Source organism: Ptychodera flava (assembly GCF_041260155.1).
Source record: "Ptychodera flava strain L36383 chromosome 23 unlocalized genomic scaffold, AS_Pfla_20210202 Scaffold_23__1_contigs__length_28996876_pilon, whole genome shotgun sequence".
In the NCBI taxonomy this organism is placed as follows: domain Eukaryota; kingdom Metazoa; phylum Hemichordata; class Enteropneusta; family Ptychoderidae; genus Ptychodera; species Ptychodera flava.
In genome coordinates, this window is record NW_027248277.1 from 27,386,126 (window position 1) to 27,411,546 (window position 25,421).

Below are 25,421 nucleotides of genomic sequence, written 5' to 3' on the forward strand. Positions count from 1 at the left end.
ACAATCCAAAAAATTCAACTGATGTGGGGTTATTACAAGGAGATATGGGTCGTGTACACTGTTATTCGGCGAAAGTAACACTAACTTTTTCAATTCTGGCGCCAGATTTTTCACCTGTAATGAATATATTTAGTCTGAAAGACCGTTTCTCAAACTTCCAGTTAGACCGGCTCCAAGTCTGTGGGCATATCAAAACATATAGTAAATTGAAGATTAAATATCAGTAGACCGTCGGGCTAAGTTGTAGGGCAGTTGGGATTGATCGCGGGATGATCGCCTGGCTTGGCCAGCTATGCAGTTACCATGACTTTTTGGAACTTAGCTTCCGAGAAAAGCCAGGGGACTGGGAGCCAGTTTAACTTCCGGTAAAAAGCCTGGAAGTGAAGATACAGCTTGCAGCTTGACAAGCGTGAACAAGGGCTGATAATTTATGCAAAACTCGTCAAGTTGACGCTTTGAAGGCTCGTTGTGCGAAAACAAAAGCGATTTTAAAATCCAAGACTGCTTTTTTTTTGGCTCAGTATGTACCCAGCTCTCGATTGCCGTTAACGGAACACCAAGGTCTATTGCATACAGGTAAAAGTCGCCACTTATTCACAGTAAAATTGCCAAAATATCTATTTCCAATAGTAACAAAGCATAGACTTTAAAAACGGATCCGTTTTTAAGGTCTATGAACAAAGATGGTCTCGATACCGTAAACTGCGAAACCTGTCCGATCGGGCATTTCAAAGCGCAAACATGGGTAACTGCCTATGCCACAGCGCACATCGTTGTGTATAGACTACAATTCTTTCTATACTAGGTTGCGGGGACTTATCTGACCGTACTGTCATAGAGGCGTCTTTGTCCGACCGGGAAACATAAGGAGATACGACAGTTCTAAATATTACCATGGCGGTATATTTCTATAGTATTAGAGCACAGTCTCTCCACAGATTGTTGAATGACAGTGACAAAAGTTAGGACAAACGATGTAAAATAGGAAAGCCATTAGCACTACACTGATGACCAGTTGTATTTACAGACTCCCTGTTAGTTTCACCATGGAGGTAGGAAGCTTCTACCTCCATGGTTTCACGATCGATCAATCAAGCAGATTACGCAGCGCATGGGTGCCTGAGGTTTCACCCGTCCGAAGAGAAATAAATGCGTCTGTAGAATTATTGTTCGCAATTTACTGTCATTGAAGGCTTTATAGCACTAATCCTACATTATCTCCACAAACTTTGACGCGGTCACAAGGGAGTACATGGTCATTTTTCACCTCCTCGCATGATACAAACATGAAGCTATGGAACGGGTGTCATGATCGGTTGACGATAATTTATGAGTGAAAATGAGGAAAGCTTTATTTCAACAAAAATTCTGCATTTTTAGTCGTGGATCGTACTTGTGGAAATTTTAAAACTGTATTTGAGCATATACCAACCACTAAAGTTGAAATGACTGGTACAGATCAGTGATCAGTTCCGAGTTCACCGGCATTCACTTCTTGCATTGAAAAATAGAAAACATGTCTTCTGCGATGTGTTGTGGCATCAACTTACCACCGGACCGTGACTCACCTGATGGTCACAATCATCGAATAAATTTCTCTTCGACATCACGTCTCTCTCAGATCAGCGATGTCATCTTTATTTAAGAAATTTATTAAATTATCGATCGGATTCAAACTCGCAACATACCGCACCCGGCCCACCCAGCCAGAGAAATATTTTACAGTGATAGGCTATTTATTGTGTTGTGTACCAAAGAGAAAGACATGATTTATATTTCCCTTTACAATTTTGGCGATTTGTGCTCAATTACTGTGAATAGCATGCTAAGTTGCCACCTTTCCTGTCTTGCTGTGTAGGCCTACAGCTGACCACTCCGTGAAGTTCAAATTTGCATTTATATTTGGTTTGTAGTAGGCCTACAGAGTCGCAATTTCTTCAGCTGTGGTTTTGAAGCTGTCAATCATTCAGTTGCCGCACAAGTTTCAACATTTAGAACAATAGAATGCGATCGCAACTAGGTGTTACCGCAGCATTTGAGTTGTCAGTGTGTTGCCGCATGCTGTTGCCGCATGTTTTGAGGCATCAGTGAGTTCCCGCAAACGCGTTGCCGCAGTGTTTGCGGCAATAAACAATGGGAAGTGGGCATGAAACAATAGATACCGCAGACCTTGCGGGAGAGAACAATGCTACCGCGCAGTTACCGCATGTTTGCCGCATACCGCAAAATGCGGTTACAAGTTATGTGATTCTGGTACTGTATGCATGTTGCATTATATTGCGATATGATCCAATATGGGCTTGAGGCGACCATTTTGTTGCGATTTTTCATGTCTTTGACCCGAGTTTGTTCAAACATGGCACAAAGGCAAAGCACAATGGCATACATATGTATGTATCAATTAACCTTGCGATAGGAGCCAATATGGCTGCAGAACTGCCATTTTGTTGGAATTTTGCATGTCAAGAAGCTTAATTCAAAGGTCATTACACCGATTTTGTCCAAACTTGGCACAAAGATCATGCACTATGGCATACATATACATGTCAATGTACTTCATGACATGTTCCAATATGGTTGCCAGATGGTCATTTTTCCCCAATATCGCTGCCAGGTGGTAATTTTGGATTTCTTAATGTCTTTGAGGCTTAATCATATGCAAATATTCCTTATCCAATGTTGTTGAGACTTGGTACAAAGATAAAGTACCTATGGCATACATATGCATGTCTACTAATTTTGTGCTATGATCCGTATGGTCAATAGACAGCCATTTGATTTCAATTTTGGTGTCTTTGAAACATAAACATAGGTCACTGTCCTTCGATGGACTGATTTTGTTTAAACGTGATATGGTTGCATTCTTGTGCAAATTAATTTGTTTCATTGTATGATACGAAATGGCTGCTTACAACAGCATACCCGATCCCATACCATTTCTAAAATTCCACCAAACCATGTGTATAGTACGTGCCATCATGACACTAGAGGCAGTGAGGACATCGTTATGTGTGATGTAATCAAAAGTTCCTTCAGTGGTCGTTACCGGCAGCATGGGTTTCATTAAGAGCCGGCAGCCGGCGAAATTGACCGTTACTCTCACAATTTCGCCGGCTACTTTGTTGGAAAATTTTAACTCTGTTATCCCTCAAATATTTTTTACCTTCTGAAATGATACGGACAAGTATCACAAACTGTGTAATCAAACTATTTAACGGCTTTTATGTGAAACAAGTTTTAGAAGACGAGCGACTGCTACGATCACGTGTACTACGTCGTAGCATAGCACGGTCTTGGGTATATCTGCCTCAATAAAATTAGAATTACAACGGACGATTCCATTTGCTACCTGAATTGCTGATTCGTATTCGGTGACCTTTATGTTCGCCATGAAAACGTGCGTACTACACCTGTCGGCCGTCATAAGCTCAATTCAAAATGGTCGATGGACAAATGAAGGGGGGGGGGGATTTCACCATGGTTCATGTGTTCTACTTGTACTTTTACATTGTGACTGGCACCATTGCATTGGGGGGGGGGGCTGGTCCCCCCTAGACAAATTAATTGGGGTGCCAACATTACAACAGAAGGGGAATCCCCCATCCCCTGTCTAGATGACGATCATCTACAATATCACATTTATATCATTAATAATAGTGAAATATTATAGTTTACCTCCTAAAAGGATGGACATTCTTAGATTTTAAGACTTTAGTTTTCTTTGTTGAAAATATCTTCAACATTACCACATTTTATCATTTTTATTATGAATTATCATATTTAGGCCTAATCTCCCAGGAAAATGGCTTTTATGATATGAACACAATTGTACTTGAACACTGCAGTCAATTCTCCTAAAAATACTAGAAATTCATGTGACTGTGAGCTGTTAAAAGTGAATTTTAGCTCATTAGGGTTTCCGGCCTTCGGCTGGAGGGGAACACCCCCTCCCGGACTCTCCCCCCCCCAACGACGACCGCTTTGTGGTCATGGCAGCTGCAAGCCGCCTACTTTATTATTGTGGCCCCCTACTTCAAAACTTAATAAAACCTCTTGGCAGAGATGGGTCAATTTTATTGAACGTTCCTCAGATTACTTCATTATGCAAGTCACAGGCCTGATGCACCCATTGCATCAATGTCATTCCACAGCTACCAAGACCACAGCTACCTAGACACCAAAGATTATAACAAAATGGACCAGCGGGGACTGTGTCAGCAACGATGACTTGTTAGCCAAAAAATCTTCTCTAAAACTGCTTTATCAGATTGCTTGGAAAGTTGTTTAAGCATATTCCACAAGCTTACCTCAATCAGGTTTAATTTTGGTGACATTTTCTTTTTTGAATATATTTAGAGCAATGTGCCCTGGTTGGTCTAAAAATATTATCTGAAACCGCTTGTCTTATTGCTTTAAAACTTGTATGCATGCTCCTCAGGGTGACCTTAATCAGGTTTTCTTTAAATTCTGGTGAGATTTGCATATTTATATTTTTGAGGCAATTTTGACCTGTTTCGGTTAAAAAACATTCTTCTCTGAAGTCACTTGTCTGGTTGCTTTTGAGCTTGGTATGCATGTTCCTCTTGTTGATCTCAGCCAGGTTTGTTGAAATAATGATGAATTTTTGGTATTTGTATTTTCTGGACAATTTGTTTTGGTCTGATTTCTTCTCTGGCTGACACCTCTTGTCAGGTTACTTTGGAATTCTATATGCAAGTCCTTAGGGATGAGATTCATGAGTTGTTCATATAATGAAAAAGTATGCAATTTTGTGTTTTGGAAACAAAAGTAGCAGTTTTTCATCAACAAATACCAAATAGCTTATTCAAAGAAAGGCCTGATTGCAAACCTTGAGATCCATGCATTCCACAAGAATGGATGGGTTGTTTTCTAATGAAGTTATCATCACCAAATATATGGAAATTTATGAATACACCACCGCTAAGTTGAGGGAAGAGAACAGGGTTTATTGCAAAAAGAAGAACGGAAACACCGACAAGTATAGAAATAAAGCACAAAATGAAACGGCAAATATAAAGCAGTAAAGGGCATAGAACTAGTGCCCTCGCAGATCTCAAACTAAGTACTATCAAAACTTACAATACAAAACAGTCAAAATAGAAGTAGCAAACTAACCTACAATAAAATATGAGCAAAATATATGGGAGAGGGCCCCTTCAGTCAAGCAACCGAGCAAAGGTCATAGGTGACCTTGGGGTCAAGGTCTGAATGACCTTGATGATGAATCCATCCTGAGAGGTTGAAATGTGGGAAAGGAGTGGAATTCCCGAGAAATGGGGGTCAGGATGGAATCCAAAGCCCAAACGAAGGAAGTATGACTGAAGTGACCCCCAAAAGGAGGGAAGGAATTGAGAATGATGTTAGTAGAGGGGTTCTCGCACCCAGGGGATCACCGCGGTGGTGATACGGCCTGGGGGGAGGGGGTCCCGGGGGACAGGTAAACTGTACGAGCCCGGGTGGAAACATGATGGAACAAAGACGAGGTTCTCGCACCCAAGGGATCACCGCGGTGGTGATACGGCTTGGGGGGAGGGGGTCCTGGGGGACAGGTAAACTGTACGAGCCCGGGTGGAAACATGATGGAACGAAGACAAGGTTCTCGCACCCAAGGGATCACCGCGGTGGGTGATACGGCTTGGGGGGAGGGGGTCCCTGGGGGACAGGTAAACTGTGCATGCCCAGGTGGAAAATGGTACGAAGACAAGGGTCTCGCGCCCAAGGGATCACCGCGGTGGTGATACGGCTTGGGGGGGGGGGTCCTGGGGGACAGGTAAACTGTGCGAGCCCAGGTGGAAAATGGTATGAAGACAGGGTGTCTCGCGCCCAAGGGATCGCCATAGTGGTGATACGGCTTGGGGGGAGGGGGTCCTGGGGGACAGGTAAACTGTACGAGCCCAGGTGGAAACAGAAGTTACGTGTAGGAACGGTAAAAGATGAAAACACAAGAATGACAAAACGCAGACATGAAACACAACAAAACTGTAAACGTGTGAGTCTGTTAATGCGTGGAATAAGGCCGACTTGAAGTGACAACATAGACCGCAGTAGAAAAGTGTTTGAGTGTTCACACAGTAAGGAGGCTAGCCGTTGAAAAGCGTGACGCAGGGAAATTTCTGATGTTCTTATGTACATGTAAAGTCGGTAGCAGTTGCTAGACCATCTACCTAAAAGGTGGTCTGCTAGCCTGTTGAAAAAATGTGATACAGGAAAAATTTCTGTTTCTTAGTACATGTAAGTCAGTGGCAGTTGCTAGACCATCTACCTAAAAGGTGGTCTGGGATTTCCATGTAGAGCAGTGAACGGATCAGGCAAATCGGAACGTCGCTGTTAACTGGAAAAAGTCCGAGCAAGCGAAGTAAAGCCTCTTCAATGGCATGTTGCTGGTCAACGAAGTGTAAAGTCCATGACAGCGTTAAATGTCAGTTCTTTCGATATGAGGAAACTGATGTGGGATAAAAGTTGCAATTATGAGACATTACTAAAAAACTGTAATACTGCTAAATGGCACAGGATGGAGTCTGTAGTCCTTTGCTTCAAAGTGAAAGTGTTCTGAAAGAAAGCATGTTCCTCCAGTCACACTGATGTGAACTGTACAATCCACAAAGTCAAAGTGCTGATGTGATGCCGTAATGCGGTTGTGGTAAGGTATCCATGGGTATGCTGACCGAAATGTTTTATGGACAGTGAGTTCGCTAATACGTAGACATTGAGCTAATCAGACTCTATGATACAGTTCAGGCACTGGCTTATTGCAGGGGCCCTGGTACGAGCATGCCCAATGGGTTGCAGACGCTAGCAAATGTTTTTGTTTTCGTATGTTCTCGCTGGGATGCTTGTGAGATTGCCGACAAGTGCAGCTGCAGGGTTCGGCTTCCAGGGAGTGGCACAGTAGTTTGAAACAGTGCATCTAAAATGAAAGGAAAAAAGAAATGTGAAAGACATCGCTACACTGTATGAAGAGCAAATTGCGTGGGGCCGCATGTAAGGCCAGACTGCGCAATACATGCAAAGCTGGGAAACGCTTGTACAGGATGGCCAAATCAACATGCTGAAAAGGGGGGGGGGCATGATAATGCATGCAAACCGAAGAGAGCCAGGTAACATGAGCTGCAAACAGGTAAATAAACGAGCGACAAGTAGGCGAATGCTAGCAAAACTGAACTCCTAATAAGTAGTAATTTCAATGCAAAAGGTAAGTCATGGCCTTATCGTAGCATAAGAAAAAAAGAAGAAGGCAAGATTCATTGCCAAGTCCACCCCAGCAGACAGAACATGCCAACGAGATGGCAAACATCAGTCTGAAAGGCGATATAGAATGACCGGTCGTTCTCGATCTCCAGCTGTAGTTTGTTGGTTCTTTCTTGTGGCACCGCAGCGTAATCCAAGGTAGAAGTAAGGGGAGATCATCAGGTGATATCCAGCAGCTGCGCTTGGTGACACATACAGGTGAAAGGTGAAATTGGTCTGTAACATCCAATAGGTAGCTGGGAGCAGGTTACGTCCGATTGGTGAGACGACTGTTAAGTAGGCCACCGATAGGATGCTTTACAGCGAGTTAGCCTTCAGCTTCCGCATATGTATGCTCTGAATTTATTTGCTAGTCTGACTTGATTGTCCGCAAACGCAGGAGTGTCATGTTGATACGCATCTAACTCTTCGCTTAACAGTCTGAAAGTTCATCACGTAGGGGTAGCCTTGAGCTGCCGCATATTTACATGCTCGGAGATAATTGCTAGTCATTGTTGGTTGACCGCGTAAACAGAGTCTGACTCATTAATTGAGTCTTGAATAGAAACTGTACCTTGTTTCGCTTTCAGGCAAACAGGAATTGCTAGTCATTGTTGGTTGACCGTGTAAACAGTCTTGACGCATGATGTCTTGAATTGAAACTGTACCTTGTTTCGCTTTTAGTCAAACAGGAGTGAGGCCGTGTGTAGATCGTTGTGAACTGCTGGTCGGAAGAACTCGTTAGTATGCTTGAAATCATGCAGATGTTACTTAAATGGTCAGCAAGCTGTCCGATGACAGGCTAACGCACGACTAATTACAAATCTGAAATGGAAACTGATACAGTCTTCGGTCAGTCAACTGATCCTCTTGTTGATTCTTGCTGGACGTGATACGATGTACGTGATAGGAACTGATGACATCAGGTTTGATGAGGTTTCTGGCCCCGCCACCAAAACAGGCAGGTCGACCGAGTCTGGAGTCAATGTGGTATACACTCTGGCCGTCGTTACGTTCGCTTCTTGACGGCGTCTGGCTGTTGTGTCCTGTTGATCCGCAGTCATCTGAATAATGCTTATGAAATTCTTGCGGATGCGGAGCTGGCGCTGGATTGGTACGATGGGTCGGATTGAGCGGTCGGACGTGACAGAAAAGCCGGGCTCGACATAGGCCAGGAAAACCATCGCCATGGGCGGTATATGGCCAAGCAAAGTCAGTTACTCCATGGAGGTAGCTCTATGGTTACTCGTAGTCAGCCTGCAACTTGTCCAACGTACAGACGAGCTAGAAATGTCGGAAATTTAGGCAGAGTAATAAAGAGTCCGATGCCTTATGGTTGAACTCGAAGATGTACCAAAGTCCCACGTCTTTGGTCAGTAGTCGGCCTGCAGCTTGTTCCGACGTGCGGTAGTACGTTTCAAATTAGTACAAATGCTAGACGAGCGGGAAGATGCCAGATATTTATAGCAAAGTATTTATAGAGTCCGGTGACTTATGGTTTGAACATGAGGACGTGCCCATGTCGATGGGGCCTTTGTGAGCGTCGTCTTTTGCCTGGCAATGGCATGTATGTTCATTCATGTACGCATGGAAATATGCAGGTCGTCGACTTGAAGGTGTGGATAAGCAGCCGAAGTCCGTCGCTTGAACCATAGCCGGGAATGAGTAGGCAAGATTCCCATCCTTTCCTGCCAGGATATCGCGACGAATCGCTGGAGACACCATTTCGATATGTGGTAGGCTTTCTGAAGGCGTTCCGCGGGTCTGTAGCAAGGTGTTGGTGACGCGTGACGATGAGGAGGGGATGACATCGACGTTGTTGGAACGTAGGGCGCCGCCATCTTGGATTGTGTTGTTTACGTTCCGGAGTGGACTTCATAGGTGACTTAGTGGCCGCTGGTCGAAGTTGCTGTTGCAGGATATTGGATATCGTGTTGACCGAGTCTTGCAGCTACGTTTATGGAAGTGTTACATAACTATCTTCTGGTAATGTTGGCTTGGGACGCTGCCCGCCGAAATGCTGGCAGAAGGAACCATTGCAGACAATGGAACTTCGGAGGAGACCTGGTTCTGAACTCGGTTTGAATGCCAGGACTGTCATTCGCCTGAGGCCGATCAGAAGGATTGTGAGTAATAATACGTTAGTACCGCGGACGTGCTCCGTATTCGTCATGCTAGATCAACATGCACTTGCAGCGGAGCGGGACAGAGGTCAGTGGCCGGTCTTGTGTAGGGCTGAGCCGGGGTCTCGAAGCAGGCTGAGCATTCGGACACTCAGATTTCTTGGCTGTCTTTGGACGTCCTTTGGCCGGCATGGTTGTTCGAAGGAAGGGATCGTAAAGGGAACGTAGCTGGCTGATATTGCACGGCAATGAATGAATGAATGAATGAATGGAGCGATGAGACAAAGGCTTGATGATGTAGTGTCGTGTGCAAACGTGGCTGATTGGCTGGGAAGGAGGATTGATAACAGTCATGGGTAGAAGAGCTGATTGGCTAAGGGGATGACAGTGAAGATGTAAGGAAGGCAGATAGCTAGGTGTAATCACAAAACACATCTGTGATAAAACACAGATTCCACTTAAACACTGAAAAATGATTTAAAGTCATGGTTACTTAAGATAGTTGTTTTAAAAATGTTATAATATCAACAATTTTGTATTTTTGTGGCGTTTTGCTTCTTTTCTCAATGTTCGACCAACATTAAAAACAAACAACATTTATTTAAAGAAAGAGTCTGCAGTATTAATTTGAGATTTAGTTTGCGAATCCTTACAAATTTTACGTACACATTTGCCATGTCTGAATAGGATGAAATATTGTAGTATTGTTTGTTTTTGAATTTTGCTTTATCATATCTTTAAAATAACATTAACGATTTCGAATGCAGGTTTGACATTTGCGTGAAGGTTGCTTTGAATTATAGTACTATATTAAGATTATATGAAAATGAAAAGTTGTTAATTTTTGTAATTATATTTTATTATTTGTGCCGGTTTTATACCTACAGATAGGTACATGATATAGTAATTTCATATTGTAAATTTTAATGGGCATCCAACTGCAGTTAAAATCATGAAAACAACGCCAAGATGATTTCAACAGGTTTGGTCTCCAATCAAATATATTCCATAATTTTATCAATAAAAGTATCAAGGTTGGAAATAGTGATTCAAAAATGCTTAAGTTATCTCAATGTCATCACTCTTTTGTTATCGGTTGTGTAAGATGTTCAAAACATTCCTGCTTCAGTTGTACTTGAAGTTAGAGGGACGACATTGTTTACTTTACCTGTATGGTTTCTGAGTTAATGTTTGTATGTTGAAATCTCTCCATGTATCTGGTGTATGGTCAAATGGGTAAACAATGGTTCAGTGTCACATACGTCAGTAAACATCAGCTACTGTCTGTGAAAAATTAAGAAAAGTTTGTTGTTTGCCAGAAATATACACATAATCAGCTGACAGTCAAAAAACTGTATTGTTTGATGGTTTATCACACAAATAGAAAGAAGAACAGGAACTAATCAAATTGATGTAACAGTAGTTCCGTGAATGCCTGTGTACTTCTTATTATCACAGCCTACTGATTGTTACATGTACTGACAGTTCTGATGAATCTTTCCCACTCTCCATGGGTCATATAAGTTAATCAGTCTGTGTGTGTCAGTCTGTTTGTCTGTCGATTTTTCAGTCTGTAGACCCAGTTTGTTGACAAATAATTGCCACATCAAATGTGACCAGCTTAGATATGCAATGTTTAGATGGCTGTCAAAACAGAATAGAATCTTTTAGATGTGGATAGCAGAATAAAAAACATAATTTTGATTTTAATGCAATACAATATTTATATTGATGAGACAGTTATTACTTTGATATTTGGTAAATATGATGGAAGGGTCAATGCATTTGATATTTTGGTAAAATATCATAGAATTGGTATTTGATTTTTTTTTCATATTTTTGGTCAAAGGTCTTGTGCTCGGGAATCACATGTCAGGTGATAATCAAATTCAGATTAAAAGTTCTAAAGATCATTAGATTACCATGATGAAATTTTGGTAATTTGTAAATATGAGCCAGTTTGAAGACAGAATTGTCAGTGCAGATCACTTTTCAGGTATGACATGTTTTACAAAACAAAATAGGATGGATATTTCTGTATGTTGTGTTCAAAAGAAGTTTTGGGGTTCAGATGTAGTAATTTTGGACAATTTTTGCCTGTTGATATAATATTCTTGAAGTTTATGGTCCAATTGCAAAAACTTGAGAACTGCTGCACATTTCATCGGTAATTCTAATGTCAGCCTAGATGCATACTTAACTGTGAATGGGTGTTTGTTCAAACAAAGTTACTATTTACCAAAAATTTGTTATTTACCAGCTAAAACATAGACTTCGTGGAAATCTCAATAACATTTTGTCAGATTGTCTTGAAAAAATTTATTCAAGTATCTAAGGTAGCAGACCTCTTATGTTTTGGTTACTTTATAGCCAATATCTTGAATTGTATTGAGGGAAGCTCACTAACTAATATACCAAAAAAGTTAAAAAGTGTTATACGGGTGAGTCTAAGAGAAGTTGCGGCAAACCAATATGTTATTATGATGAGCTTATTGACAAGTATGCAGGCTGACATACAGATACAGAAAGGAAAATGTCATTTGTATAGATAGCAAATTTGGTTGCTTTATCCAGCAAAGTTGACCATTTATCACCAAATCTTACATCTTTGGATGTACATATGTCAATTTTGTACTGAAAGCCGAGATTGCTTTGAAACTTGGTTTGCAGGACCTTTTTTACTTACCATATCGTATTGTATATTTATTGAATTCTTTGTCTTGGAAGGTCAGATATTGGCTTCTACACAAAATCTGTGGTTTGATGCATTCTGGTTATACCTTGACAGGCATTACAAAAGAGGTACATATCTGATTGCACAGATTCCTTGATATATATATATATATATATATATATATATATATATATATATATATATATTATATATATTCTCATACATGAATTTGCATTGATTTTGTAAGAGTGCACAATAATGAAGATCGCCCACTTTACATTAAGTCTTCTATCGTGCAATTATTGACAAAATGTATTTTGATGGGGGGAGCATCAAAATGTATTCAAATGCACTTGACATTATGATATTATAAGCTAAGGCCCATAAATTTTATTAAATCTTGTACCAACACACACTCAGGACTGCCACATGTAACCAAATGTGAGCAAAGAGTCATTGACACTATTTTCACCACATCAATTTATGACACTATGCAGAATGGTATGTCATCCATTTTGTCAATCATGCTCAACTTGTAATATACATTGTACAGTGTAACTTCATGCACCTTTCTCACGAACAGCTGACTCTGTGATAATTTAAAAGTCAGTTTATTCAATAATTATAATACATTTTTCATGCCACATTCAATGTTTTGTAGCCAGGAATATCACCATGCTGCTTTTTAATAAAGTGTGTGTGCACTTATTATCTGGTTCATGTTTGTTCCTACTTTAATATAATACTAATTGAATTTCTTAAAAAACTGGTACAATACAAATATAACCCAAAAGTAATTCCACAGATACTTAGAAATAATGCAACTAATCACCCAAAAACAACCTGAGTGTAGTAAACTCATAATTTGTCTCATTTATTTGTTTCAATATTTTTCAAATGATATTTATCCATGATGGCAAAGAACTCTGTGATTCTGAAGCTACATATTTTCATATTTTATTTTAAAGATTGCTTACGTCATATCCAATTAAAAGTACTACAAATGATACCATTTATTGTATATTACTGTATATGCATAGCATTTTTAATATTGCTACATTTTTTCTCTTTGAAATAATATGCAGTAGGTGTTTTTAAAATGTGCTATACAGGCAGTAATAGTAAGGGACACTCAAAGAGTATGTCTTCTATTTAGACAGGGTCAGTGGAATCAGCTGATGTGTCACATGACAGCTCAGAAGAGGAAAAACATCAACAATTCAAAGACAAGAAAGGTATGTGTCCAAAGGTATCCATCTGCTTGGCATAATAACTGTCAGTATGGAGTTTCCAAAAATAAAAAGAGATAGGGGGTCTTGCAATACCCCATATTTACAACCAGTTGATCACACTGCCATCTAATGGTCAACTATAAATATTTAATTTTTCTTTTGTCATTCTGATACAGCTAGTCATCCATGACAGATCGAAAGTTCAATAAATTGGAAAAAACGTTGACTGCTTATATTATAGAAACTCCGTACTGACAAGAAATGTACGGCAAACTTGTACACTTTTGGTTGAATTTTAGAGAATAGGTGATTGAGCATATATCATGACCTAGGCCATTTTTCTAGGTCTTAAAGGAAATTTTAACCACTAAATAATTAACAACACTATGCTCATGATTGCACACCCTGCATAACCAATAGTATCTCCATTACAGCTCTTCAAGTTGCTCAAACAAAGGGCAAACAAATATGCACATTAAGGCTCTTCTGAATCGTTAGATGGCCAGTCAGCAACAACTTCATTAGTGATCGTTGAAGTCATACTATCGTCAATTTTTGACGTTGTGATTTATTGGCTTTTTGAACTAAACTAGGGAGGGGTCTTATACACGGATGTATAGCTATTTTTAAAATCCTCCAAAAGTGGGGGAGGGCCTTATGCTTGAGCGGGGTCTTATGATTGGATGAATAGGTATCTAAAAAAATAATCCATCTGTAGGGGCACAGAAATTAACGAATTTGCTATCACTGTTGACAGGTATGGCCTTCAACTGCCTTCGATACATCTGACATGTAGTAATATGTACCTCTCTGCTTAGTGTTCTCGGCCGCGGTATATTTATTACTTCAAAAGAATTTTAAATTCCTTCAAAATTTGATGGTTTCCTGTGAATAACCTGTTATCCCTCAGTGAACCTTTGGCATCACATTGTGAAGGATTGCATAAACCATTGAGTTTTACAGTACAAAATGCTACAACATATGCGTAAAAGTGCAGTGCAGTATTCAGAATGAGCTTTTACTGCATATTTATGTCACACTTTCTGTGCATCTATGAAAGGTCCAGTATTGTGGTACATATATTCATACACAAATTGATGTCCGCAAATTGTACCGATGCAGAAGAAACAGCAGTAGACTAAACCTTTTATTCTGCCAGTCATCATGTTGAGTGTAAATGAACTCTTGTTTTCCTCACCAAAAATCTTTTTAGGCATTTTTAGCTCCCATATATGCATATAAAAATGGGAGGTATTCTTATAAGGTGGAAAAATGTCGTCTGTATGTATGTACGTATGTACGTAAGTATGTCCGTCCACGTCAAAAACTCCTAAACCATAGCACCTGCTGTCTTAGTATTTGGTGTTCAGGTGCACCTAGGGGTGGAGATGTGAATTTGTTCAAGTGAACATGTCAGTGCCAAAAATTTTCAAATGAGGGGAAATAAAGGAAAAATCCTGCAAATGGCTAAAACTCAGTAAGCATTGGTCAGATACGGTTGGAACTTGGTATGCAGATTTCTTTAGGTATTCTAAACTATGTGTGCAAAAATTGGGATGAAATTTGCATGTTTGTATTTTTAGGGTATTTTTTCCATTTTTAGTCAAAAAATCTTGTTCTCTGAAATCACTTGTCTGATTGCTATGAAACTTCATATTCATGTTCCTCAGGATGAACTCAGTCATGCTTGTACAAATCGTATTGATATTGTCATATTTGTAATTTTGAGGCAATTCTCCCAATTTTTGATAAAAAATTTTTTATCCAAAAACTACTGATTTGATAGCTTTGATATTTGGTATACTGGTAGCTAAGATTAATCTCAATATAATGTATTGAAGGTATGTTGAAACTGGCAATTTTTTATTTATTTTTGGGCAATTTTTACCTTCTTTGGTCAAAAAGTTTTTCTCCTAAAACTTCTGATCTGGTAGCTTTGTATCTAGTATACAGGTTCCTAGGATTTATGTTATTAGATATATTTAAAATTAGGATGAAATCTGCAATTTTGTATTTTGTTGCCAATTTTTCTCATTTTCGGTCAAAAAATGTTTCTCAAAATTTATCAGTCTGATTGCTTTGATATTTAGTAAACCGGTTCTTAGGGTTTTTGTTAATAAGATATATTGAAATTAAGTTAAATCTGGAATTTTGAATTTTTGGGGCAACATTGTGAAACTCAGTTTTACTGGGATATCTTTCATTTTGCATTTTTAATTTTTATACCTACTAGAACTTAGAGAATATAATGTGGTGATTTAGTAAGCATTTGATATGGTAAACTGTATTGGTGTTGAAATGCGGTAAAAAAATCCTGGCAGATTTTGAAAAAAATTCCAAACAAATGCCAATAAAAAATTCAGCCAGAGAAGGTTTGACAAAAAGAAAAGGTGGGAAAGTGGGGAAAGAAGAGTGTACAATGGATCGGATAAAAAAGATAATGTAACTCATCGATCTTCCAGACACCATCCCTTATCAAATGGCCCACCCCGGTGTATTATTGCACGCAATTAACCATGCAGTGTATTTTAGTTTAAGATGTCAAGTTAGGTAAGGATTTGAAAGGAATAGTCAAGTTCACCACAGTTAAACTTTATCTCTTGTGTCATCATCCTTGTGTAATTGGTTAAGTTTGTAAGTTGTTCCAGATGTGGATGCACAAGCTGTTCTGGAAGAAAATAATGTTTACTTTTCCTGTAGGATTTCTGAGTTGATGATTGTATGTTGAAATTTCTCAATGTATCTGGTGTATGGGCAAAGTGTAAACATTGGTTGCATGTTATGTATTTCAGTCTATGTCAAATATTGTAAATGAAAAATCAAGAACAGTTTGCTGTGTGCTTGTAAAAGATAACATATTTGTCAATACATAAACTGCCTTGCAGATTGATTGTCTTCAAGATTATCACAGAAGTAGAAAAGGAAAAGAAACTAATAAAATTGCTGTAACGTATTCACTCTCAGTGCCTATATAGGCCTATACTTAACTATTTTATCATTCCATTCAGCTGTTTGTTATATCTTTATCACTCTCCATGGGCCAAGGCACACTTGGGGTCAATGTCATCACTCTGTGCCAGTCTGTGTATGTCAGTCTGTTTGTATGTATGTCCACGTTTCATTCAATTGTTGACTTGTTTTGATAACTATATGGGAGCGAACAGTGATGTTGTCACTATTTTTATGTTAAACTTATTCTGAAGAGACAGTAGCTACATCATTTGACAATTTAATTTCTCATGATTTTTTTCCTGCATATTGACAGCAGAAATTCCCAGAGTTTAGTTTGTTAACATAGAAATGCATATATATAAAGTGTTGTGTGTAGCACACATTTGAGTTCTAAGTCTTGACTGAAAATTCAATAGTTGCCTTTACATGCCGGTATGTTGCGGTATTTCAACAAGCAAAACACTGGACATTGCAACATATTATCTTATACCCGTATATTACCCAGTAGGCTACTATAAGGTAGAGGAAAACAGGTTGAAAGAGCTCAGAGAATGCAAGAAACTGTCGCTGATAGATTTAAAGGAGAACTAAGTGAAAAAAAAATAACTCTGTGTCTATTCATTACAATTGAGATATCAGTATGAAGGTTTACTTTCCAGTGACTGTTTAATATTTTCATACCAAAAAAAGTCCAAGATCAGGATTTATCATACTTTTACACTTATGACTCTAAATAAGATAAAGCCCTATGCCCTATAGCTCACATTTGGTATACCAATGTGAGGTTATCGCATAAGCTGAATCAGTTCGTTTGCATCTCATTTGCATGTATGTATGTATGTATGTATGTATGTATGTATGTCCGTCAGGTCAAAATTCCGAAACAATAGCAACTACTGTCTTAGTATTTGGTGTACAGATGCACCTAGGGATGGAGATGTGAATTTGTTCAAATAAACTTGTCAGTGTCAAAAATATGCAAATGAGGGGAAAAAGAAAAACCTGCAAATTGCTAAGACTCTGTAACCGTTAGTCAAACTGCGTTAAAACTTGGCTTGCAGTTTTTTTTAGGTATTCTAAATTATGTGTTTAAAAATTTGGATGAAATTTGCATGTTTTCTATTTTGGGAATTTTTTTCAGTTTTTAGTCAATTTTTTTTTCTCTAAAACCTCTCATCTGATTGCTTTGAAAGTTGGTATACATGTTCATCAGGATGACCTCAATCAAGGTTTTACAAATTGAATTGAAATTTTTAAAATTTGTAATTTTGGGAAATTTTCTGAATTTTGGTCTATTTTTTTTTTATCCCAAAACTACTAATCTGATAACTTTGATATGTAGTATACAGGTTTCGAAGGTTGATCAGTTTTATGAATATTGTGAAGATATCTTGAATTACGATAAAATTGGAAATACTACTGTTTTAGGGCAATTTCTGTCATTTTTGTTCAAAAAATCTTTAAAAAAATATTTTCTTTTAAAGCCCCTGGACAGACAACTTTTATATTTGGTGTAAAGATGTCCAGGGATGACAATAGTTAGACATGTGGAAATTGTCCTGAAATATACAAATTTGTATTTTTAAGACAATTATGTCATTTTGGTGAAGAAAACTTTTTGTCAAAATTACTTGTCTGATAGCTTTGTAATTTGGTACAAAAGTTCAGAGGGACGTTAATAGATAAATTTTCTGCTCAAAGTGTTGGGAAACCCCCACATTTTTATATTTTAGGTAATTTTCCTCAGTTTGTGACCTTAAATGAACTACACCACCCAGGATATGTCATTCACTTTTGTGAACTTGAAATCAATGGTATACATATTGGTGTTTAATTGTGAAAAGGAATAAGACTCTAAGGAAAAAGACTCCTCTCACATCTTTGTCTATCAATGGCACAGATGTCGAGATAGTTGACTCCTTTAAATCCCTCAGCATCCGCATCTCCAGTGATTTAACCTGGCACACGCACGTCGAGTATTGTGTTCAGAAAGCTCAGCGAAGATTGTTAGTCCCCAGGGACACCGTCCGGGGGACTTATAGGTTTGGTCATGTCCGTCCGTGTGTGCGTGCGTTCACGCAAATATCTCAGACATGCCCAGCTCAATTTCTTTCAAACTTTGCACGAGGATAGTACCCTATCCCATACAGATGCACGTCGATTTGTTTTAGAATGCAATTAAATTTGGCCGTGTTAGAGGACTTTGAGTTTTCATCTCCATAGACTCCCCATGTATAAGGCAGTCTCATTAGACTCCCATGTATAAGGCAGTCTATTGACTCCCATGTATAAGGCCAAGAAAAATAAAAAATTTAGTTTCTCATCGTATTCATTTTGCAAAAAGGATGCAGTGACACAGTTTTTAGTCCCCACGGATGAAGTCCAGGGGGCTTATAGATTGGGTCATGTCCGTCCGTGAGTCCATCCGTTCACACAAATATCTCAGATATTTTGACAAATGTCATGTGACCTTTGACCTCAAATATATATATTTGTCCATAACTCAGTAACCACAAGCGCTACACCCTTCATATATGGTATGATGGGACAGCTTATGACGCCACATATTGTACCTCATTAATTATGCACATATCTAATTTTGAGCGAGCCAATAGAGCTAGAGGTCTGATTTTTGGTATATAGGGATAACTTAGCAATACTATTTTTTTGACAAAATGTCACATGACCTCGGTGACCTTTGACCTCAAATATACATATTTGTGCATAACTCAGTAGCACAAGTGCTACACCCTTCATGTATGGTATGATGCCACAGCTTATGACGCCACATATTGTACCTCATTAATTATGCACAATCTAATTTTGAGCGAGCCAATAGAGCTAGAGGTCTGATTATTGGTATATAGGGATAACTTAGCGAATACAATTTTTTTGACAAAATGTCACGTGACCTTAGTGACCTTTGACCTCAAATATATATATTTGTCCATAACTCAGTAACCACAAGTGCTACACCCTTCATATATGGTATGATGGGACAGCTTATGACGCCACATATTGTACCTCATTAATTATGCACATATCTAATTTTGAGCGAGCCAATAGAGCTAGAGGTCTGATTTTTGGTATATAGAGATAACTTAGCAATACAATTTTTTATACAAAATGTCATGTGACTCAGTGACCTTTGACCTCAAATATACATATTTGTCCATAGCTCAATAACCACAAGTACACCCTTCATGTATGGCTATGAGGGTCCACTTTTGACACCGATATTGTACCTCATTAAGGTGGTTGGAAAGGCTGTTTTTGCAAAAATTCTTTTCTCAGAGTTAATGTCAAGTTTCAACTGTTAGAATCAAGATATTTAGTTCAAATTTTCAGGATAACTCCCTTAGTAATATTTTCTCCAAAGAATATAAAAATTGTATATTTGCAGCCATGATTTTGAAATATGACACCAGTAAATATTAAAATTTAATTTTTCATATTTTTTTTACATATTTGAATTTAATAATAATTGGATAGTATTAATATTACCAAATTAGTTATAAATATGTTGACACTATTTATTGTAAGATTTGTACGGCAGGATTTGTAAATAAAATTTGTTTTTATGATTTTACATGGGTTTATATATCAAAAAATTATTAAAAATTCTTTCAAATTTCAAAATGTGATTTTTCAGAAAGTACTTCAAATACAGGAAAATTGTGCCGTACAAATCTTATCTGTAACCTTGTTAATAGGCTGTAAAAATTCCATGTCCATATCTCATTTCAAAGTTGGATAAATTGGTATACAATTATGTAGGAAAACTGTTATTCTGTCAAAAATTTTGAAAACAAGCCATATTTGCACCCCTCTTTTGAAGTCATAGAGCAGTTTTTTTGGGTTAATCTCACTTTTGACACCCTTTGACACTCAAAGAATCTAAAAATGCATTTACAATAGCAGTCACTCACTCTGAATGCCAGCACCACCTTGTCAAACTTTCCTGAAAAACAGCAAATAATGACTTTCCCTTTTCAAACATTTTATTAACAGCTAGGGGACCTCTACCATAGTTAATACACTAAGGACTCCCCAACTTCTTCTTATTTGGTCAGTTTTTCAGAAGTTTTAACAGGCTATAACTCTGCAATGCCTTTGTGCCCAAATGTCTAGTTTTTTTTTATTCCACAGAGAATGTTGACTACTTTTATATTTTAATAGTTTTGTTGAAATTTATAACTGACGCTCTAGCCTTTCCAACCACCTTAATTATGCTCATATCTAATTTGAGCAAGCCAATAGAGCTAGAGGTCAGATTTTTGGTATAAAGGGATAACTTAGCAATACAATTTTTTTGACAAAATGTCATGTGACCTCGGTGACCTTTGACCTAAAATATACATATTTGTCCACAACTCAGTAACCACAAGTGCTACACCTTTCATATATGGTGTGATGGGACACCTTATGACGCCACATATTGTACCTCATTAATTATGTACATATCTAATTTTGAGCGAGCCAATAGAGCTAGAGGTCTGATTTTTGGTATATAGGGATAACTTAGCAATACAATTTTTTGACAAAATGTCACGTGACTCTCAATGACCTTTGACCTCAAATATACATATTTGTGCATATCTCAGTAACCACAAGTGTACACCCTTCATATTTGGTATGATGGGACACCTTATGACGCCACATATTGTACCTCATTAATTATGTGCATATCTAATTTTGAGCAAGCCAATAGAGCTAGAGGTCTGATTTTTGGTATATAGGGATAACTTAGCAATACAATTTTTTTGACAAAATGTCACATGACCTCAATGACCTTTGACCTCAAATATACATATTTGTCCATAACTCAGTAACCACAAGTGCTACACATTTTTATATATGGTATGATTGGACACCTTATGACGCCACATACTCTACCTCATCAATTATGCGCATATCTAATTTTGAGCGAGCCAATAGAGCTAGAGGTCTGATTTTTGGTATATAGGGATAACTTAGCAATACATTTTTTTTCAAATGTCACGTGACCTTGATGACCTTAGACCTTGATTATACATATATATGCATAACTCAGTAACCACAAGTTCTATACGCTTCAATTTTGATAGGATATTAGACCTTAAGATTTCACATCTCGTATTCATTTATTATGCACATATGTATTTCTTGGCTGGCCAACACAGCTAGAGGTCTGATCTTTTTTCCCGATTTAGAACCATAACTTAGACATGCCTCTTGTTATAAATTGGGAAAAATGACATAAACCTATGTGCCCATAGATGTGAACTTATACACTTATACACAGTGATACTTCTTAACCCTTTCGGGCCTGACTTTCTGGTAACTTACCAGAGCTACCCCTATATATAGGGGTTTAGGCCTGAAAAGGTTAATGACCACATTTCCCTGCCCCATCAAGACTAATACTCCTTTTACAAGTGGGGACTATGTCATTGTCAATGACTTGTTCTTTTTACGAAGGCTGGCGGGCTTCGGTCTTAGAAGGGATCTCCTGATAAAATTTTATCGGGCAGTTGTTGACAGTGTGTTGACAGTCTCCATTGTTGTCTGGTACGGGAGTTCTACTGTTGCGGATCGTCGCCTATTAAACAGAGCGATACATTCTGCCGAGCACATTGTTGGTGTAAATCTGCCTCATTTAGATGACCTTTACAGATCTAGGATGCAGAAGAAAAATTCTATTCTATCTGATTCTTCCATCCTGCCTTTGGTCAGTTTTCGCTTTGCAGTCAGGGAAACATTACCGCTCTATTGCAGCAAAATCAGAACGTCTTAGGAAAAGTTTTTACCCTTCAGCAGTCCGTCAACTGAATGGGATGGACCCTTTAGCCAGATGTTCGTAACTTTTTTTATTGAGTGTTGTATCTTATCGGTGTTTTGTTGATCCTGTTTTTATATTGAAAATGTTTTTATTGTATTCTTCGTGGTTTAGAGCACAAGCCAATGAGATTTCTGGTGTATTTTTACTTTTAAACATACATTAGCGAATAAACTATGATACTATGAAAAACATTGACTTTTCGTTGTTGTTACAATATAAAAGGTGGTAAAGTCAGCACTTTCATTAAAGTGTGTATTAAAACTAATAACAAGTCAAGTGAAATATAAAAATCACAAGTAAGGGCACTTGACCTAGCTGGATGGCACAAATTCCAGAATTACATTATCCGGGGCATTAAGTCCAGATTGACAGTGAGTCCTTGTCTGGCTGCAAAGTTCACTGAGCAAAATTCTCATTGTTGTGGTCTTGAAGTGAATCTCAAATAGTCAAACTAAATCTCTACCTTAAAGTGGCACACCCACTTGGTAGCATTTTTAAAACACATTTTTTTATGCCAACGGTCAATATTTGATATATGAAACTTTGTAAAGATGTTCATCACACAAAGCTCTGATAGTACTCAATGAGATATGTCAGTATTGCATCAATTAATTGCTAATTTGCATATTTGATGAATATTTGATATGTCTAGAAATACTGCAGCAAATTTGATGAAACTTAGTAGAGATTTTTTGCACATAGTCTCATATAAATTTACAAGGAGAATTAGCAGTGTGATGGGAATTAATTGCTAATTAGCAAATTTAGTGAACTTTCCTAATCAGTGGGCTATCTCCAGAACCACAGTATCAAATTTGATGAAACATGGATTACATTTGGACTATATTTGTTCTGAATATAAAGTTGTGAATTTTTCTTTAGTTGTTGAAACATGTTATAATGTAACGTAATTCGGCTGATTTTCCAAGGAGTACTCAAGATTATTACTCTGACCGGCCGTCACGCTATTCACGTTTGAAGGCGCGACGTCCTTATTTTAGCTTATCAATAGAAGTCAAAGTTCGCTGCTGGAGTGAAAATCTTGAGTACTCCTTGGAAAATCAGCTGAATTACGTAAACAAACCAGAGATTTTGTTCACAAAAGGAGTTAGGGAATGAACAATAATCAGAGTTCAGGCAGGTACAGGTCATTTTATTGAATTACACTCACTTTGGTTTATTTTGCCGTTCAAAGATCCAATACATGTGGTGTCGTCGTGATAGACCCACTTTCGCTCGCTAGTTGGCCCACAGCTATCTGTGGCACGCACGTGGCATGGCATGGCACGTAGCGACGCATGCTACCCCACCAACAGATAGCTGCATTTCCACAGCTAATGATAATCAAATGCTTTATTTCCATCTTAGACGAAAATCCATTAAAATGGAACGATTTTCATCATTGACTGGCACAATGATATATATATACCACTGTTATGTGATTTATCTTTTTTTTTCTGCAAAATTTTCCAAAAAACTGGATTTTCTATGCAAAACATGAAATTTCAACATTTTACATCAAAAAGTGGTGAAGTTGAAAATGGTTCCGGTTCACTTTCAGTCCCATGATGACTATGCAGCCCACGAAATCATCGACGAGTTACCATTGAATCCTATGGAGCGTGCGACGTTCGATATACGAGGCATGTAATATTAAACATTGAGATATCTCATATATATATGTATGATATATGAAAGTCATACAACTGAAGGGCATGCTGAAAAATATGTTTGATATTTTTAAGTAACGTCTTCAAAGGGCATGCCAAAAAATTTTAAACATACAGGTAACTCTGATATATGTATGTCTGATACATTAAAGTTTTGTGCTTCAGGGGCTCTGAAAAATATGTGTTATCATTATAATAGCTACGATTCCTAAAGGCGCGCCAAAATGCAACTGGATGAATAAAAAAATGTGTCCCAGAAAGTAACTTTTGATTTATTTCTTTAACCTCACTGAGCCATCTTTTTCCCTTAGCCCCTCTGGCTGAATTTTTTCATTGACATTCATTTGGAATATTTTTGTTGGAAATCTTCCAGACCCCCACCCCGAGGATATCAATGGTTTGCCCTTATCTACTTACACAGCCACCACAGCAGTGAGTGCCCACCTTCCTGATCATCTCATAGAAACCCTTGGCAAGAAATCCAGTGACTGCTACCAGTCCTACCGTATATTAGGACACATACCAAACACCAGACTTCTTTGTCATGCATCCCAAGCATAGTGACTATCCCATGAAATATACACAACCATTTTTCAACATTCAATGCTAAGGCAATACAGCCATTTCTGTCACCCTGTGTCATAACTCCAACCAGAAGACTCAATGAGGCTAGGCTGTAATCAAGCATCACCATCACCCATGCTTTCGCCACCCTTCTCCACACATTTTCATGGGGGTCTTTCCTTCAAGTCTGCTCAAGTGAACTCAACTTTGTTATTTATGCCAAGTAACCATTTTAAGAATGTGGCTACCATTGGCCTTGCAAAATCACTTTTTACTGGCTCATTTCAAGGATAGATGCCCAAATTACCCACACCTAACCAAAAGAAGCAGGCTGGCAATGACACATATACCTAACCAAATTCTAGACTTCTATTTGTTTACATAGTGTATTAATTTAGTGATTAATAGTAGTTAACTTCTAGTCAATCGACATGTTTCCCACTTATTAAAATATTTACTTTTCGCTATAATTCATGGTTTTATTTCCTTAAAATTATTCTAAGTGTGTTACTTCTTAGTTTTGTTCATTATGAGCTTTTATTAATTGTTTTGTTCAAATCCTGTGTAGTGACATGGTTTTACAGAGCTACATTGTTGAAGTAGTCTACCCTTTGGATTACAAAGAAATCTCAGCTGATGGCATGACAGTCAATGGTTTTGAAACCATGAGTGTGATTTGAGTAGTTTGAATGTTAGATATTAATGATGTTTATCCATTAGATATTGTGTGATTTGCATGAACATTGTCACTGATATGTGCCTGTCCCAACACTCGTCTTTTGGCTTCCACTTTCCCAATTCAGCCAAGTTAACTGCTTACCTAGTCACCCAGCTCACACAAACAATTTGCTGATTATCCTGCTGCAGGAGCTTGCCTGCACAGAGCGAGTTGGCAAGCTATATCAACACCAACAATAAACAATCAGTCAACAGAATATTATTCTCTGAATATAATACATTCACAATGTCCCAGTATGAGCAATACAGGTATTCATTAAATTGTTTTGAGTCTTTCCACAGTAAAGCGCAACATTTGACATTCCCAATTTGGAGCTCTAGCTTTTTCAATGATAACAGCATTCACACAGAATGATATTATTTTTAGTAAGTACTACATATGAGCATATATAAAAAATA

At 38.1% G+C, this 25,421-nt stretch overlaps 1 protein-coding gene and 1 pseudogene across 1 annotated transcript in view; one reads left to right on the plus strand and one right to left on the minus strand.

Moving 5' to 3' along the window:
- LOC139123704 (ubiquitin-conjugating enzyme E2 Z-like) overlaps positions 1–25,421 on the minus strand; it is a 585,434-nt pseudogene that overhangs the window by 173,673 nt on the left and 386,340 nt on the right.
- Positions 1–25,421, plus strand: part of LOC139123887 (DNA ligase 1-like) — a 122,969-nt gene that overhangs the window by 77,712 nt on the left and 19,836 nt on the right. Inside the window, exon 8 of the mRNA XM_070690038.1 lies at positions 13,202–13,280. Coding sequence (XP_070546139.1) covers positions 13,202–13,280 — 79 coding nt within the window. The remainder of the gene's footprint in view (positions 1–13,201; positions 13,281–25,421) is intronic.